The sequence below is a fragment of the Piliocolobus tephrosceles genome, chromosome 17 (genome assembly GCF_002776525.5).
Source record: "Piliocolobus tephrosceles isolate RC106 chromosome 17, ASM277652v3, whole genome shotgun sequence".
Lineage (NCBI taxonomy): Eukaryota > Metazoa > Chordata > Mammalia > Primates > Cercopithecidae > Piliocolobus > Piliocolobus tephrosceles.
This window is the reverse complement of record NC_045450.1, coordinates 23,498,851-23,517,454: the sequence shown is the minus strand read 5'-3', so window position 1 is coordinate 23,517,454 and position 18,604 is coordinate 23,498,851. Positions and strand designations below refer to the sequence as shown.

Sequence of the window (18,604 nt, the reverse complement as noted above, 5' to 3'; positions counted from 1 at the left end):
AAAAAAAAAAAAAAAAAGGAAAAAAAAAAGAAATCAAAAACCATAAAATTTCACTTTATTGATGGACAACTTTTTTTGTTTTTCTTTTTTTGAGACAGGGTCTCACTCTGTCGCCCAGGCTGGAGTGCATTGGCGCGATCTTGGCTCACTGCAACCTGTACCTGCTAGGTTCAAGCAATTCTCTTGCCTCAGCCTCCCAAGTAGCTGGGATTACAGGCGCCCGCCGCCACACCCAGCTAATTTTTTATATTTTTAGTAGAGACAGGATTTCACTGTGTTAGCCAGGATGATCTCCATCTCCTGACCTCATGATCTGCCTGCCCTGGCCTCCCAAAGTGCTGGGATTACAGGCGTGAGCCACTGCGCCTGGCCTGATAGACAAGTTTTACGGCTAATTTATGTTTAACAGAATGTTCTAGTTCTGAAGTGGCATGTCCTCTCTGGGGATGGAAAGCAGCACCTGCCTTGAAAATATTTCAGATCACAATCTCGACTTTACTCTCTGGGGCACAGCTAAGAAAATGCCATCAGGATGCCGGAAAGGCCCTGGGCTAAGCCATGAGGAAAAACTTGGCTTTGTGGAGAGACCCTGTGACCTGCTAAAGGGGAGAACATTTTTCCATGCAGTTGAAAATGAGATTAAGTTCTGTAATTTTCACAATAAAAGTTCAGCCTTATAAGCCCTGGTCTGCTTTCTAGAACACACAGACCACTAAAAGTCAGTAAAACAGAAAACCAGAATGTTAAGACCTCATCAGGAAACACAATCTTGAACATGTGCGCTCAGTTCCTGTCACTGAGGCCAGCTGGCAAATACAGCTCATGTGGCGCAAAGGTAGGAATGGTCTGTGCTCAGTTCGCATCTATTCCAGTGGCAGAACACTAGGCACTTTCTAAACTACTACTGGGCCGACGACCACCAAGAAGATGAACAGGATGTTATGAGAACATTTAACAGAAGGTGATCTTGTCTGCGGGTGTCAGACAGGCCTCTTGGAGTGGGCCACATTTGAGCTAAGCCAAAAACCTTGGAGTCATATTGGATCCCTCAGTCTCACCCCATACCCACTCTGCCAGAACATTCTATCAACTCCACCTTCAAAATGCGCCCAGAATCTGATACATTCTCAGCACCTCCATCACCACTATCCTGATCCAAGCACCAGCCTGTCTCACAGGGGACACCCCCATAGCCAACTAACTGATCCTGCCTCCGTCCTTGCCCCTGCAGTCTGCTCCTAACAGAGGCTGAAGCAATGCTGTTAAAACCAAGTCAGGCCACCTCGCTCTTCAGTTCCAAATGCTCCAACAGCTCCCATCCCACTGAGAGGAAAAGTCGGGTCCTTATGAGAGCCTCCCTTGCGTGACCTGCAGCATCTGCCCCCACCTCCTGTGCCCATGCTGTCCCAGATCCATCCTGCACTCTTCCCCATCCCTCATCCTGGTCTTGTTGCTCCTGGAACAGGTCAGGCCAGCTCCTGCCTCAGGGCAATTCTACTGTCCTGCTTCTCTCTGCTGGATACTGCTTCCCCAGACACCCACAGGGCTCACTCCCTGCCCCCTGCAAGCCTCTCCTCTGCACTGACCTCAGTGAGGCCTTCCCTGGCCACTCCATCTCAGATGACAACGCCTTCCAACACGCCCACTGCATCCCCCAGCATCTTACATGCCACATATTGTGCTCATTTGTTTCCTGGCTATTCCCCACCCACCCCCACTCCAGGAACCAATGCTCCACAAGAGCTGCATCCTGTGTTTGGCTCACTTCTGCACTGGCAGGGTGGAGGACAGCACCTCCATAACCGGAGCAGGTGCTCAACAAAGAATGTGGAGCGAATGCACTAACCTAGCAGATAGTGTGGAACTAAACAGGCAAGGGAGAGTGGAGGAAGCGTTCCAGGCAGAGGGAATGGCACGCTCCAGGGCCCCGAGGATGGAAGAAACACGGCACATTAGATGAACTGAAAGGATGGCGGTGATGGGGGAGGGAAGTGTGGTATGAAGTGAGGCTGGGGAAGTACACAGAGCAGGCCGGGCCCTGTAGCCCACGTAAGAAATGTTGGTCTTTTTCTAATGGCAACAGGAGGCCATTAAGCTAGGGAGTGACACGATCAAATGGGCCTTTTACAAACCTCTGGCTTCAGTGTGAGATACAGATTTGGAGGGAGGTAAGAGTGATTGGGGGAGCTCATTTGGGAGACTAGTACCATAGTTTAGATCACAGACGACAGGAACAGAGGTTGAGGAAAGTTGATTCCTTTCCTTACTTAGCCAAATAATTCCCTCATCCCCTAAATACTTAGCAGATAAAAGTTAACAGGTCTGGGTGACTGCTTGCATAAGAGGGAAAGTAAAAGGGCAGTTCCAAGATCATGCCAAATTTTTTTTTTCTTTTCTCTTGAGACGGAGTCTCCCTCTGTTGCCCAGGCTGGAGTGCAGTAGCACGATCCCAGTACGCTGCAACCTCTACTTCCCTGGTTCAAGCGATTCTCCTGCCTCAGCCTCCAATAGCTGGGATTACAGGTGCACACCACCATGCCCAGCTAATTTTTGTATTTTTAGTAGAGATGGGGTTTCACCCTGTTGGCCAGGTTGGTCTCCAGCTCCTGACCTCAGGTAATCCACCCGTCTCAGCTCCAAAAGTGCTATGATTACAGGTGTAGGCCACCACACCTGGCCTTAACTTGTGAACTGAATAAACCATGGCATCATTCACTGAGTTGCAGGTTGGGAATGGCAGGAGCTGATAGGAAGCAGTTTTGGAAATAGTGAACTGGAGATAATACTGAGACATCCAAGTGGAGATTTTCAGCTGGCGGCCTATCAGGTTAGAGTGAGCAGATGATGAAAAGGTACAGTATGTATGTCATGCAACAAAGTGCAGATGTTTCCCTTGCAGCTGATGGAGAATCAAAAGGTTTTTAGGTGAGTGACAGGGTGAGACTTGTGATCCTGACAATCACCCTGGCCAGCAGTAAGAGCGCATTGCAACAGATCCGGTGAGTGAGGAGAGCCCAAGCAAGGGCTATGGTTGTGGAAAAGAGAGGAAGATGTCCGTTTTCTCACCGACCCCTCTCCCACATAGCTGCCTGGAATTTTTCTAAAATACAAACCAAGATCACATCAGTTCCCCACTCAAAATCCCTTAGGATAAAACCCATACTCCTTGGGACCTTCCGTGATTCACTGTCTGAACCAAGCTTTCTCAATTCTAACCTGCTACCCACTCCCTACTCTGTCAAGTTCGCCTAATATACCACTCTACTCCAGTCTCCATGCCTTTGCTCCTGCTACTGTCTTCCGCCTGGCAAACCCCAGTTTCCGGTTTATCTCTCTGTTTTTTGAGACAGGATCTCATTTTGTCACACAAGCTGCAGTGCAGTGGTGCAATCTCAGCTCACTGCAGCCTCGACCTCCTAGGCTCAAGTGATCTCCCACACCAGCCCCAAAGCAGATGGGACTACTGGCATGCACTGTGACACCGGTTAATTTTTTCTATTTTTTTTTTTTCTTTGTAGAGAGGAGGTTTCCCCATGTTGCCCAGGCTGGTCTTGAACTCCTGAGCTCAAGTGATCCGCCACCTTGGCTTCTCCAAGTGCTAGGATTACCAGTTTATCTCTTTAACACCTCCTCCACTGCAGAAAAGAGAAGAGTGGCACTGACCTCGAGGAGCTGGCCTGGTGCTGCGGGCCAGGCCCTAATGTTGTTGGAAGCTGGCTGGCACCCACAGGAAGGCCATGTTGTTCTCCTGTTGGACATAAACAACCACGCAGACCACCCACACAAGGGCACTCTGCATCACTGATGACAGGAAACGAAACGAGACCACCTCATCATTTTGTCTAAACAGAGAAAAATTAAGGTCACTGTGCCACCCACAGAATACCAGACATCTCTTTCTCCCAGCTGATAGAAGTGACTGCGGCTTCTTTACGTGTTACAGCTTTAGCCTTACTCCAGCCAAATCTCCTTCCAGAAAAGAGAGAGCTACTGGATAGAATTTTCCCACCTCCTTTCAGTACTCAATACAGAGAAAATCCGACCTTCCCCCAAATCGCCCAGCCAAAGCCCAGATCCTAAATGTCTAACACCCTCTTACTGATGGGACCCACAGTTCCTCATGGTGTGAGTTTTCCCTCCTTGCAATAAGTAATAACCCCAGCTTGCTTAACTACAGGTGTGTTTCTGGTGGTCTTTACTGGAGGAATTCACAACTGTAAAAGTAAGAAAGGATGATTAAGTTTCTTGGGGGAAGGCCAGGCGCGGTGGCTCATGCCTGTAATCGCAGCACTTCAGGAGGCTGAGGTAGGTGCATCACCTGAGGTTAGGAGTTCGAGACCAGCCTGACCAACATGGTGAAACCCCTTCCCTACTAAAAATACAAAAACTAGCTGGGTGTGGTAGGGGGCGCCTGTAGTCCCAGCTACTCGGGTGGCTGAGACAGGAGAATCGCTTGAACCCAGGAGGGAGAGGTTGCAGTGAGCCAAGACCGCACCACTGCACTCCAGCCTGGGCAACAAAAGCCAAACTCCCTCTCAAAACAAACAAAAAAAGTGTCTTGGGGGAAGTTAAGGGAGTCTCATTCTGAGGGCTCCCATTTTCTATGTTGAACAATAGCTGATATTATCTTGAGAATAAAAAAGGGGTGGGGTAAATCAGAAGTCTGAAGAAAGTGAAAAACATCTGAATTAAGTATCCAAAGAAAGGGAGAGTGAATTGATCTGAGAAATAAACCAGGATAGTCAGGTTCTGTTAAGCGGACAGTTGAGGTTGGCTGACATGACTGTAGCGGCACCAAGCCACCCGACTGTATGATTTCTAGCACCTGTATTCAAGGCAAAAATGGATAGTTCGGTTAAACCAGCATTTTGGGTCTACTAAGACCAAAGGACAAGGAAGATAAATGCACTGTCAATAGAATTACTGAGGGATGAAGGATAAATTCTAAGTAATCAATTAAGAGGTAACAGCAGAGGGAACATCTAAAAGATAGAGAAAACCACTGAGGTGCTAAGAAGAAATGGGCACAGCATGGGAAATAGAAAATAACTGGTCAAGCGACTTGGAAAAAGGGGTCAGGGCTGGAGAGTGTTGCACTCTCATCTATGAGGCAGTGCAGGATCAGGATAAAAACACAGGGTATCACGGTGGGAAAGGGTGACAGAATCAGATAGGAAGAGGGGATTACTACAAACCAGGTGTTCAAGAAATTGAGTGCCCCATGCATAGGCTCCATGTGGACGCTGAGGTCACCTAAGGTGAAGTCATGAACTGAAGTAGAAGACACTGTGGCCCAAGCACCCCAGTCTTCCATGAATGAGGTGAATGACCAGGAGAAGGTGAACAACAGCAACCAGGAGGGCTCCAGATGGGCAGGAAGGATCTCCATGGAATGAGACGGGGGACACACACAGGAGGACACAAAGCTCAAACCCCTGATCCTGAGATACACAGGGGACGAGAAGAATGAGGAGCCACGGAAGAGGGCTTCAAGATGGGATATCCCTGGGGAAGGGTCAGGGTGAAGGCAAAGGGAGGAAGGGAATGGCTAAGGAGTGGCTAACAAAACAGAAGCTGATGTTGATTACAGGGTGGTAACTGCAGAGGACACAGTGAGGGGTTGGTGGGATGGTTGGGTCATAGGTAAACAAAAGAGGGGAGAACAGACTCAGTGGCATAGCATGATGGACATCATAAGGAGAGCAGAGAAGGGAAGGGAAGGAGAGTGGGCTACCATGAAAAGAGCTCAATTGATACCTATTGAGTCAAATGGAATTAGTGTAAACCTAATATATCCAACCAGAAAATTTCTGATACCACAAGTCCAGGATCATGATGATGATAATGGTTTCACGACAATGAGGGGTGGTGATGACAGTAACTACCAATTCTGAACACCTCCAGTATGCCAAGCACTGTTGGAAACACTCCACATTTCACCTGCACAGCAATCCTCTGAGACAGACAACATCCTCCTTATCCCCAGAAGGACTCTGTACCAAAGGAGGAAGCAAACTAAACAGAAGTAAAAGATTTATAGGTGCCCCAGGAGGCTGACTGGCTCTTTATTTTATAGCTACAACTCACTCAGGGCAGCAGAAACCACCCTAACTCATAGCTACTGCAAATTCAGCAACTGTAAACAGTATTCAGCCTGGAGGGAAGTCAAAACTAACAACAATAATTTACTGAGGGCTTCCCTTTGTGTCAGATCCTCTGCATCGATAATCTCATTTAATCCTGACACCCATAAAGGTTACCTTTATTATCACTGTTTTAAAAATGAAAAGACTAGGCCGGGTGGGGTGGCTCATGCCTGTAATCCCAGCACTTTGGGAGGCCAAAGCAAGCGGATCACTTGAGGTCAGGAGTTTGAGACCAGCCTGGCCAACATGGTGAAGCCCTGTCACCACTAAAAATGCAAAAATTACCCGGGCATGGTGGTGTGTGCCTGTGATCCCAGCTACTTGGGAGGCTGAGGCAGGAGAATCACTTGAACACGGCAGGTGGAAGTTACAGTGAGCCAAGACAGCTGTGGCCAATAGCAACTGAAAACCACAGAAGAAAAAAGGCTGAGTATAATCCACTCAAATTCATAAATTTCAAAAGGGACTGCCTCTAAGACTTTAATACTTGTGTATTTATTGATTTAATCAATCACCACTTACACAGACTACATGCCAGACACTGCTCCAACTGCTCTACTAATATTAAATATCATTTTTGTCCACACCCACCTATGATGCATTATTATAGTCCCCATTTTACAGATCAGGAAACTGAGCCACAGAAAGGTTTAGTAATTTCCCCGACTTTATACTGCCATTAGGCAAAGCTCAGTTTGACAGAGTCTAGCTCCAGAATCCATACTCTGAGAGTTTAGAACCTATAAAAAGTGCACGGTTTAAACCAACACACTGGTTTTCCCCACTCTACAATCACTATGTGGCCTCAGCCTCCTTCTCCCACTTTAAAAGCATTCTTTGAGCTCCTCTAACAGTTCACACTCCTCTGAACACTCTCTTACAACTTTCCTATTTTTCAAGCCATTTCTTCTCACTCTTTTCTTTTTGAGACGAAGTCTCGCACTTTCACCCGGGTTGGAGGGCAATGGCGTGATCTTGGCTTACTGCAACCTCTACCTCCCGGTTTTAAACGATTCTCCTGCCTCAGCCTCCCGAGTAGCTGGGATTACAGGTGCCCGCCACCATGCCCAGCTAATGTTTGTATTTTTAGTAGAGACGGGTTTTCACCATGTTGGCCAGGCTGGTCTCGAACTCCTGACCTCATGATCTGCCCACCTCGGCCTCCCCAAGTGCTGGGATTACAGGCATGAACCACCGTGCCCGAACTCTTCTCACCTTAAACATCATTAACAAAATTACAAACTCTAATGGCACTGCTGTATTTGTCAGCACTCAACACAAAAAAAACATAATTATGTATTTCACAAGTAATTATTAGCTTCCTGTCTCTCTTTTCCAACTAAGCTGTGAGTTCCAGTATGTCTGATACCATGTCTGTCTTGTTCTTTTTGTATTTCCACCATTGAATTTCTACTAAGCAGCCCAAAGTAAGGGCCTGGCACAAAGGTCTCAAAAATTTTTGTTGAATGAAAGAATAAATGGTGGACACTCAAGTCTCATGTTTTCTCTTTATCTGACATGTACCTCTGCTGGCTACGCCCCCATCCCCACCACCACACCCTTAATAGTGGAGACTTAGTGTGCTACCGGCTCTGCAACGAGATATTACCTGGCTCTGGGCGGGTTATTTCCCTTCGTCGTCATGAGTTTCAGGTGCACAACAGGAATCATGCCAACCCCCTAAAGAATGCAACCTACAAAAGAGAGAGAACCTACACCTCTCATCCTCGTAACCCACCAAGGCTGGAGCTAGTATGTGCTTCATGTTGTCTTTCCAGCAGGGTTTAGCTCCAAGAAGCCCAAGGCCTCGTCTGCCTAGTTCAGGGGCCTGCTCCCATCGACGGTACCCAGGCTTGCCCTCTGCCTGGCTCACAGCAAAAGCTCAGAAACGATTCGTTAAATACATGAAGCCCTGCTCCGTGCACTTCACAGGTGGGAAGCGAGGGTCGTGCGAGGCGGGGGCTGCATCCCTGCCAGCCTCGAGCGTATTCTTCAGACGCAGGCCCGCCTCCCACCTAGGCCCGCGCCCCAGATGCCGGCCCCGAACCCCGCGCCCGACAGGCACCTCTTGCACAGGGAAGCATCTTCGCAGGTGCCGCGCACGCCCTCGTCGTCCGCGTCGCAGCTCGAGGCGGAAGAGCAGGAGGTGATAGAGGACTCCCTCTGCCTAGTGGCCATGGGCGTGGAGGTTCCGGGGAGCTGTGTCCGCCAGGGACATGGAAGCGGGGTCGACCGGCGGTGGGGGACGGCGCTAATCACAGGCAGAAGGCAAGAGAGGATGGTAGGGCTCCACCTGGCTCAGCTGGCGCGGCTCGGTGACACCGCCCACGCCGGCTGCCCCAGCAACCTCTCCGCTTATTGGTTCCTCTTCCGAGCCGCTCATTGAACAATTATCCTGCCCGCTCAGCCTACGAAGTTGCTCATTGGATAATTATTTTGGCACCGCCTACATAACCCGGAAATTTGACGATAGGAAAAAGAAACTAAACAGTAGAAGACTATCGCAATCCTTTCTGGGAAGTGTAGTCTTACGTGCCTGGAGAAGTCGTCCGGTTTCTGCTTGCTGGTCACGAAATTTTATAGCTATAATTAACCCAGGGCGGAACAGCTAGCAGAATCCTCAGCGTTCGGGCAAAGGGCAGAGAATCCAGCCAGAAGCAACAAGTATAAGTTGTTACGTTCAGTCCCGGCTCAGTGTCATTCAATTTTACAAAATTTTGTTCTGTGCTGACTCTGCCAGCGACTGTGCTGAGGGCTTTGCACCCAAAATTGCCTTTGAAATGTAGTGAGGGGGGCGGGCGTGGTGGCTCACTCCTGTAATCCCAGCACTGTGGGAGGCCGAGGCGGACGGATCACCTGAGGTCAGGAGTTCGAGACCAGCCTGGCCAACATGGTGAAACACCGTCGTTACTAATAGTACAAAAATTAGCCGGGCGTTAGCCGGGCGTGGTGGTGGCCGCCTTAGTCCTAGCTACTCAGGAGGCTGAGGCCGGAGAATCGCTTGAACCCGGGAGGCGGAGGTTGCAGTGATCCGAGATGGCGCCACAGCATTCCATCCTGAGCGACAGAGCAAGACTCCGTCTCAAAAGAAAAAGAAAGAAAGAAAAGAAATGTAGTGAGGGAAGTAGTGTGTGGAAAAGTAATACAATAGGAAGCCATGTAGCAGTGATAATACATGACCTAGAGCTACCAGGTAGCAGCATCAAGGGCTGAATCTCAGAAACACGATGTTCAGTGAAAGAAGGAAGTCTAACAACACTTTGTAAAATTCAAACCAAGTAAAACTAATGTTGTTTAGGGAAACATACACATACGGTAAAATACTGTACAGAAAAGGGCAAGACGAGGAAAATTAAAACAAAAAAAGAATCAGGACCTTGGTGACCTTTAGGGAGCCGGGAGGGTAGCACACAAAAGGGAAGGGAGAGGCAGGAAAGGAGCACATAGACACATCCTGAGTTTCTCACGTGGGAGTGGGTTCACGTGTGTCTGTTTCATTATGATGCATATTCAAGATGTTCTGGATTTATTTTGTACTAAATCCAGTACAAAATATATGTATAAATTCAAGATGTACTGGGGAAGTCGCCTGGTTTCTTGCTGGTCATGAAATTTTATAGCTATAATTAATCCAGGGCAGAAGAGCTAGCAGAATCCTCAGTGTTCAGGCGATGGGCAGATCAGCCAGCCAGAAGCAACACTTGTAAATTGTATATGTATAATGTATGTTTAATATACATTATAAATTGAAAATGTGTCTGTATATTCCATTTTGTTATCTGTCAGTTGTTGGAAGCAGGGAACAGACATACTTTAAGAACTTTGAATTGCACTCAGTTTTTTTAAAAGGAAAATAAACAACAGAAACCCAGAATACACACCTTGGGGTGAGGTCAAATATCAAATGCAGCTCAGTATTCTAATGGAAGCACAATATTTCATTGGTAGCCACAGTAGAAATGACAGAGGGGAATGGCTAAGGGTGGAGAGCTTTGCCAGGGGGAGTGCTAATGGGATGAAATACACCATTTTCTTGGAGTGGTCCTTTGCCAAAAGGTTAATACAAACTATTGCACAAGCATCGTCTCCCAGCTTAGCAGTGTCCACATTCCATGGGTGTTAGTGGATAGTAAGTGTTAACAGCAAGTACTATACGGTGTTAATCCCATAGTTCTGGACTGTGAGATTGAGGGTGACTGGAAGAAGGCAGAGGCAGATGGGTTCATACACTTTTGTTGTTGGATGAGCCTCTGATTCAAAATAGCTGGTGATTCAGAGGAATTTGGTCATCTCAAAGTCTTCTTCCAGCTAACCTCCAGGGCTAGCTCATTCCATGTAAGTTCCTGGTTGAGGATCTGAAAGTTTATGACAGAGGGGAGTCCGGAGATTGCAAGCTTAGCCATCTCAGGCTAAATGATACCTTATTGCATGAGACAATGCTGGGGTAGTCTGAGCCATATCCCAGCCAGAGAAAGTTCACTGCCAACTAGACTGCATCTTTTGGCAAAGTCAAGAGAAGAGTCATGGAAGTGTAAAAGCTCTTTGGACATTAATATTGTGGGCCAAAAGTTAGGCATTCACCATGGAAATTCTCCCCAAAAGGCTACAATGGACAATTGTTACTTTGACTCTCCAGTATCTCTTTCTTCTATAAAAAAAAAAAAAAAAAAAATACCTAGAGTGGGCTGGGCACAGTGGCTCACGCCTGTAATCCCAGCACTTTGGGAGGCCAGGGTAGGTGGGTCACCTTAGATCAAGAGTTCGAGACCAGCCTGACCAACATGGTGAAACCCCATCTCTACTAAAATGCAAAAGTTAGCCAGGGATCATGGTGCATGCCTGTAATCCCAGCTACTTGGGAGGCTGAGGCAGGAGAATCGCCTGAACCCTGAAGGCGGGGGTTGTGGTGAGCTGAGATCACACCATTGTACTCTAGCCTGGGCAATAAAAGCGAAACTGTCTCGGGAAAAAAAAAAAAAAAGCTAGAGCTTCTTATGGAAAACTAAGCCTCTCCCCTTTCAGTCCACGTGAATCAAGACAGACTCCTTGGCCAGGCGCGGTGGCTCACGCCTGTAATCCCAGCACTTTGGGAGGCTGAGGCAGGCGGATCACAAGGTCAGGAGTTTGAGACCAGCCTGGCCAACATGGTGAAACTCCATCTCTACTAAAAATATAAAAAATAGCCAGGCATGGTGGTGCGTGCCTGTAGTCCCAGCTACTCGGGAGGCTGAGACAGACGAATCTCTTGAACCCAAGAGGCAGAGGTTGCAGTGAGCTGAGATTGTGCCACTGCACTCCAACCTGGGCGACAAGAGCGAAACTGTCTCGGACAGAAAAAAAAAAAGCGACCCTCCTTGCCTGACTCTAGGGGTGGAAACTTGCCAAGGTCTGGCCAACTAGCACCCAAAATCACCTTGCCATGCTTCAGAGGGTGGTGGGGATTGGGGGAAGTGCTAACCAAGTTGTTCCAATCAGAATGAATCCCAGGAGTTGAATGGAAGTTGCTCAGTTTATTAGCAGAGCTCGCTTTTTTTTTTTTTTTTTTTTGCCACACTTGAACTTGGGAGGTGCCATCAGGTGTGGCCTGTGTGTCTGCCATGTGGTCTCTGAGGCATCTGGGGGCAGCAACACAACATCCTAACCGGTGGGTGCTTGAGTTCCATTCACTGATGTTCAGGTTAGAACTTTTTGGTCACTGCATCTAGCCCTGTGACCATCACTAGCTGCTTGGGACAGCCATAGAGACACTATTAGAAAACTGTGCCCCCAGCACAGTCCTGGGAACAATCCTTTGCGTTATTTGTGGCAAGGAAGGAGACCATCATCCATCATCCAGGGAAGATTTAGGAATAGCTACCTGCCTGTGTCCTAACAGTAACTGTTCAAGCAAGGGTAGTGATGTTTCCTGTGGCACTGTTGCCCTGCTGCTGCTCTCTGTTCTCCTGACCCCTAAGAAATGCACATCCCTGACAGTCAGTGGCCTAGTCACTGATGATGAAAAAAATAAAATGGACAGGGAATGGCATTTGTTGTTCAACTTCCCTCTGGATGAAAAACCCCAAACCGACAACCCTGGGCTTTGTTTCAGTGTTGCTTGCATTCGATCAAGGGGCTCAATAGCCCCAGCTGGACCCTAAACAAAATGAACTTACCTGGAGTGGACCCCAGCACTGGGGAGATTACCTGGCATTCCCGTGGGGAGGAGGATGACCACCCATGGGGCAGGCTCCTGGTCTCCCTTTCCCCGTAACTTCCCTGAAGATTCACACCACAAGTGATCTGATGGAGACAAAAACCACGTGACTTGGACTTCGGAAGAGTGGAGGGAACCCTTAAAATACATGGGAATCCCACTAAATTTCAATGTGGTAAATATTTGACTATTATAGTTTTGGCTAATATGTTCTGCCTCTTTCAAGGGCCTCTCAGCCACCATCTGCCCGACGGTGGGTGGATGGCGTCGCTGAACGTGAGGTGTCAAGGGCTGGGGCAAAGTCCCGCAGAGGCCGCTTTGCTCTGCTCTCTGCTCCTCGCGATCTTCGCCAGATCGGGCTCGTCGGGGCTCGGCTCCGATCGGTCCAGCTCGGCTCGGCTCGGTTGGCCTCGGCCCCGGACGGTCCGCCCAGGGGGTGGGTGGACGGCGCGCCGGAAGTGACGCGAGAGAGCGAGGTCCACGGCCCGGGTAGCCGCAGCAGATGCCGTCGGTCGCGTTAGCTGTGAAGCCATGAAAGAGCTGTATGGGTGTAGCCCTGCCTGCCAGGCGGAGCCTGGCGGGCTGCCGCCGGTGCTGTGAAGAAGCAGTTCAACCTCAATTAGCAGGTGTCCAACCTGACCATGGGCGGGTCGGCTCCGGACCGGACCACGACCCAGCCCGAGGCCAGCGGGACCCCAACTGTCGCTCAGTAGCCCCCTGGCCCCTGGCGACTAGCTGGGACGGACCGCTGCCTCCTCTGCAGCCACCCCTCGGGTGCCCCCTGCCCATTGTTCCTACCCCGGCGAGTATTGCCCTGCGAGGACTACTCCCGATCCTTCTCTCTTCCCGAGGACACAGCCAGCCAGGGACCGCTGTCCTGTGCTGAAACTCCGATGACTTCTGTCCCTAACGCTGTGTCCAGCGCTGTGCTGTTGGGGGGCAGCATTGTCAGGCTTTCCGGGTTTACCCGCTGTTGGGAGTCCTGTAAGTGCATGGCAGCAAGAAATAAAGGGATACATGAAAGCCAGTCGGATTTGCTTAGTGAATTTCAGAAGACCTACGAGGGAATTTGGAGGTGGTGCAGTCTCAAAAACCAGGATTCCTAGGAACTTAACTGCTGCTGCAAGTTCTTGACATTTAGAAATTCAGAATTGGGAGACACCTTGTGCCAGTTTAAAAAGTCTTCTTCCTCTTGGATTTGGAGACAGCTACTTCTCCATGTTCCTTTGGTACTACTTGAATGCTTGAGAAGAAACATAGGCAAACAAAAATAATTTATATACGGAAGATGTGTGCTTACAGAGGGATAGCTAATGCACTGAACAAAACCTAGCTGTCATTAGATGGAGGGAGGTAGCAAAAGCTTCCCAGAGATGAAAAATCTGAGCAGAGACTCTGTCTTCCGTGTTTAAACACTGCTTTCAAATACTACTTGTATTTGATTAGGTCTCTTGGTCATAAAGAAAACCCAAAACTTCCTCAAGCAAAGATAGGAATTAGTTGTCTCCTAAGTAGTCACATGAGTCCAAGAGTAGTGTGGCTGCAGATTTGGCTACATCCAGGGGTTTCACTCTTTGGGCAGGTCCAAAGAGAGTCCACTGGGAGACCCCAGTCTTCCAAGTCCCGGAGGGAAAGACAACTCTTCTCCCAGTCACTGTGACAGAGTCCCAGGATTGGCTCTGAATTATTCTGGGTCCCATACCCTTCCCCAGAAATGGACTTGAGTCAGCACCACTCAAGCCCTGAAGTGGAGGAGTACTGGTTCCCTAAGGTAAACTGGAGCACTGTCACTAGCAGGTGGGGAGAATGGATGGTAATCAGGCAAGCAATAAAGGTCACGATGTGCCTTTCGTAGTCCTGCTGAAAAAAGATAAGTTACTGTTTTGTTTTTTTTAAGATGGAGTCTCACTCTGTCGCCCAGGCTGGAGTGCAATGGCATGATCTCAGCTCACTGCAGCCTCCACCTCCCGGGTTCAAGCAATTCTGCTGCCTCAGCCTCCCAAGTAGCTGGGACTACAGGCCTGCACCACCACGCCAGGCTAATTTTTGTATTTTTAGTAGAGTCGGGGTTTCACCATGTTGGCCAGGATGGTCTTGATCTCCTGACCTCATGATCTTCCCACCTTGGCCTCCCAAAGTGCTGGGATTACAGGCATGAGCCACTGCGCCCAGCCTAAAAGATAAGTTACTGTTTCTTAAAAACCCTTAGTTGCAGATAATCCAGTGGATACAGTTGGTATTTTGGAAGAAGTGATGACCCAAATAGGGAGAAAGGAATACACTGGGATGAGGAGCTTGAAGGTATGAGGATAAAGTGTCAAACAGAAGGAATTTGAGGAACGTAACTAGGAGAGCATAGTGCCTAGGCTCTGGTGGGGAGTATTTCATGCGGCATTGATTTCCTCTGGAGCTCCGACTGCTTTTCCAGATAGTTGTGTTTAGAAAGCCAAGGATACAAACCCAAATTCCTAGAGGGCCAGGCTAGAAAAATCAGTGACTTGGGCCAGATGAGGGTCAATGGGACCTGGAGGACCAGGACCTACCAAAGGGGCTCTAGGCCCAGTGTGGTCCACCTTTGTAATTTTCAAGAAGGGCCTGAAATCTGCATTAAGCAACTACCCTTACACTCCATGGAACTAAACAAAATGTGTGGGTCACCGGTTGGCAACTGCTTGTCTGGAAGGACTCAGAAATTAACAGTTCCTATTATTTTATTTTTCCATGTACCTTACCCTGATATTACTACATTTTCAGATCTTTGCATTTGTTGAAGAGCAGCTCATCTTTCCCTTTACTGAAAACTTTTTCTTTTTTTTTTTGAGACGGAGTCTCGCTTTGTCACCCAGGCTGGAGTGCAATGGCACCATCTCAGCTCACTGCAACCTCTACCACCCAGGTTCAAGCGATTCTCCTGCCTCAGCTTCCCAAGTAGCTGGAATTACAGGCACCCGCCACCATGCCCGGCTAATTTTTGTATTTTTATTAGAGACAGGGTTTCACAATGTTGGCCAGGCTGGTCTCGAACTCCTGGCCTCAAGTGATCCGCCTGTCTCGGCCTCACAAAGTGCTGGGATTACAGGCATGAGCCACCGCACCCAGCCCCTTTACTGAAATCTTTAAAAGTTCTAATAGTAATACTCATCAACACTTCTGTGGTGTGGTTTAGTTTACAAAGTGCTGTGCTAAACCTCCTGGCTTGGTTCTTGCCTACCAAGAATCACAATCCCAAAGTGATAGTTCTTGTTGCCGAGGCTGAAGTGCAATGGTGCGATCTCAGCTTACTGCAACCTCCGCCTCCCAGGTTCAAGTGATTCTCCTGCCTCAGCCTCATGAGTAACTGGGATTGCAAGTGTGCACCGTGGTAGTGCCTAATTTTTTTTCTTTTTAATAGAGACGGGGTTTCACCCTGTTGGTCAGGCTGGTCTCGAACTCCTGACCTCAGATGATCCACCTACTTCAGCCTCCCAAAGTGCTGGAATTACAGGCATGAGCCATGGTGCCAGACCCCTTATTTTATTTCTTTATTTTTTTGAGTCTTTTTCTGTCTCCCAGGCTTGATTGCAGTGGCGCGATCTTGGCTCACTGAAAACTCCGCCTGCTGGGTTCAAGCAATTCTCTGTCTCAGCCTCCCAAGTAGCTGGGATTACAGGCATGAGCCACCACACCCTGCTAATTTTTGTATTTTTAGTAGAGAAAGGGTTTCACCATCTTGGTCAGGCTGGTCTTGAACTCCTGATCTTGTGATCCACCCGCCTCAGTCTCTTAAAGTGCTGTGATTACAGGCATGAGCCACTGTGTCTGACCCCTTCAGTTTTTTAAAAATAACTTTATTGAAATAGATATCACATAGCATGTGAATTCTCCATTTAAGGCATACAATTCAATGACGTTTAGTATATTCGCAAATCCTTTCTTTTTGTGTATATGTACCACATTTTCTTTGTGCATTCATCTGTTGATGGATACTTAGGTTGATTTCGTATTTTGGCTGTTGTGAATAGTGTTGCAATAAACATGGGAGTGCAGATGTGTCTTTGATAGACTGAGTTTCTTTCTTGTGGGCATATACCCAGCAATGTGATTGCTGAATGATACGGTAGTTCTATTTTTAGCTTATTGAGGAACCTCCATGCAGTTTTCCATAGTGGACAAACTATTTTACATTCCCACCGGCCAGGCACGGTGGCTCACGCCAGTAATCCCAGCACTTTAGGAGGCTGAGGCAGGTGGATAACAAGGTCAAGAGACCAAAACCATCATGACCAAAATGGTGAAGCCCCATCTCTACTAAAAACACAAAAATTAGCTGGGCGTGGTGGCACACGCCTGTAGTCACAGCTACTCGGGAGGCTGCGGCAGGAGAATCGCTTGAACCCGGGAGGCGGAGGTTGCAGTGAGCTGAGATCTCCCCACTGCACCCCAGCATGGGCGACAGAGAAAGACTCCGTCTCAAACAAACAAACAAACAAACGAAAAACATTCCCACCAAGAGTGTTTGAGTGCTCCTGTTTCTCTGTGTCCTTGTCAGCATTTGCTGTTTTCTAACTTTTTGATAGTCGCCATTTTAATTGAGGTTAGATGAAATTTTGTTGCGGTTTTGATGTGCATTTCTGTGATGATTAGTGATATTAAACATGTTTGCATATACCTGTTGGCCACTTGTATGTCTTCTGTTGGAAAATGGCTATTGAGATCTTTTGTCTTTTTTTTTTTTTTTGGCCAATGCTGTCCTTTATTGCGCGGAGTGGGGGTGTGGGGGTTAGTGGGGCGTGGGGGCCATGATGGGGGCACTGCTGCTTCTGCTGGTCAGTACATTAATCACAGCGGTGGGACCCCAGCCTCGCCCCCGCGCCCTGCGCAGCCAGGACAGCCCGCCCCTCAGTGCAGGTGCTGGAGGGAGCCAGGGTGCTGCTCCCTGAGGTCACCGCGGGACGCGCGTGGACGGCGGCTGTGCAGGTTATTGAGTGAGCGCGGTGGGGGCAGCGGGAAGCCGGCGGGCCAAGTATTGCACTTAGAAAACAATCCTCGGCCAGGCGCGGTGGCTCAAGCCTGTAATCCCAGCACTTTGGGAGGCCGAGACGGGCGGATCACGAGGTCAGGAGATCGAGACCATCCTGGCTAACACGGTGAAACCCCCGTCTCTACTAAAAAATACAAAAAAACTAGCCAGGCGAGGTGGTGGGCGCCTGTAGTCCCAGCTACTCCGGAGGCTGAGGCAGGAGAAGGGCGTGAACCCGGGAGGCGGAGCTTGCAGTGAGCTGAGATCCGGCCACTGCACTCCAGCCTGGGCGACAGAGGGAGACTCCGTCTCAAAAAAAAAAAAAGAGCAAAGGTCTCGTGCTTGGCTCAGACTCCAGGGCTTTCCCAGGTCCTCAACCCTGTCAATGGCCTCACCTTGACCTTGAGCACAGCAGGACTGCGGGAGGAGCGCTGGTTGAGCCGGCTGCCTCCTCCAGTCTAATTTCCATTGGCCAATAGGAAGGGCTGCTCAAAATCAGCAAATCTAGTTGTGCTCGCTTGCGCAGCGCATACACTAAAACTCGAACGACACAGAGATTAGCAGGCCTCTGTGCAAGGATGGCACGCCAATTTTTGAAGTGTTCCATATAAAAATAATAATAGGCCGAGTGCGCGGTGGCTCACACCTGTAATCCCAGTACTTTGGGCAACCAAGGTGGGCGGATCATTTGAGATCAGGAGTTTGAGGCCAGCCTGGGCAACATGGCAAAACCCCGTCTCTACTAAAAATACAAAATTAGCCAGCTGTAGTGGCAGGTGCCTATAATCCTAGCTACTCGGGAGGCTGGGGCAGGAGGATCACTTAAACCCGGGAGGTGGAGGTTGCAATGAGCAGAGACCGGCCCCACCCCACCCCCGGGGGGGGAAGAAGATTTTTTTCTCAGAAAAAAAAAAAAAAAAAAAAAAAAAATCATCATCGTCGTCCTCATATAAAATCAGCAAAGCTAGTGATAGCCTTCTGCACAAGACCAGGAATCAGGGTGCTTTCCCGACAGTCTTCTGGGACCACCAGGTCTCCCTATGCAGGGTCCAGGAGGTCGAACCCTGTGTAAGCAGTGAGGGGGAAGGGCAGTTTTCCATACAGAGGCTGCTTGCTTTCTGGGGATCGGTTTCCTTTCTCTGCTCTGTTCTCAGAGTTGTACCATTGGCCACTCCAGCCTCTGTCTTTCCAGGTCTCCCCTTACCTCCCTCCTGCCAGAGGAGAGCTCTGTTCTAGAACCAGGTCTTACTTTGAACCTTCGTTGCT

The 18,604-nt window shown here is 48.8% G+C and overlaps 1 protein-coding gene and 1 non-coding gene across 3 annotated transcripts in view; one reads left to right on the top strand and one right to left on the bottom strand.

Moving 5' to 3' along the window:
* LCMT1 (leucine carboxyl methyltransferase 1) overlaps nt 1-8,897 on the bottom strand; it is a 73,069-nt gene extending 64,172 nt beyond the window's left edge. Inside the window, exons 1-2 of one of the 2 annotated variants that reach the window (XM_023192915.2) lie at nt 8,212-8,897; nt 7,756-7,840 (exon numbers count right to left, since the gene is read on the bottom strand). In XM_023192915.2, the coding sequence (XP_023048683.1) occupies nt 7,756-7,817 (62 nt within the window). In that variant the 5' untranslated portion in view covers nt 7,818-7,840; nt 8,212-8,897. The remainder of the gene's footprint in view (nt 1-7,755; nt 7,841-8,211) is intronic. The other variant, XM_023192914.2, reaches the window with a different exon arrangement.
* Nucleotides 8,898-17,848: 8,951 nt separating this feature from the next.
* LOC113225044 lies at nt 17,849-17,951 on the top strand. Its single transcript, XR_003309659.1, has one exon. It is a non-coding gene; the product is annotated as a U6 spliceosomal RNA (small nuclear RNA).
* Nucleotides 17,952-18,604: the final 653 nt, after the last annotated feature.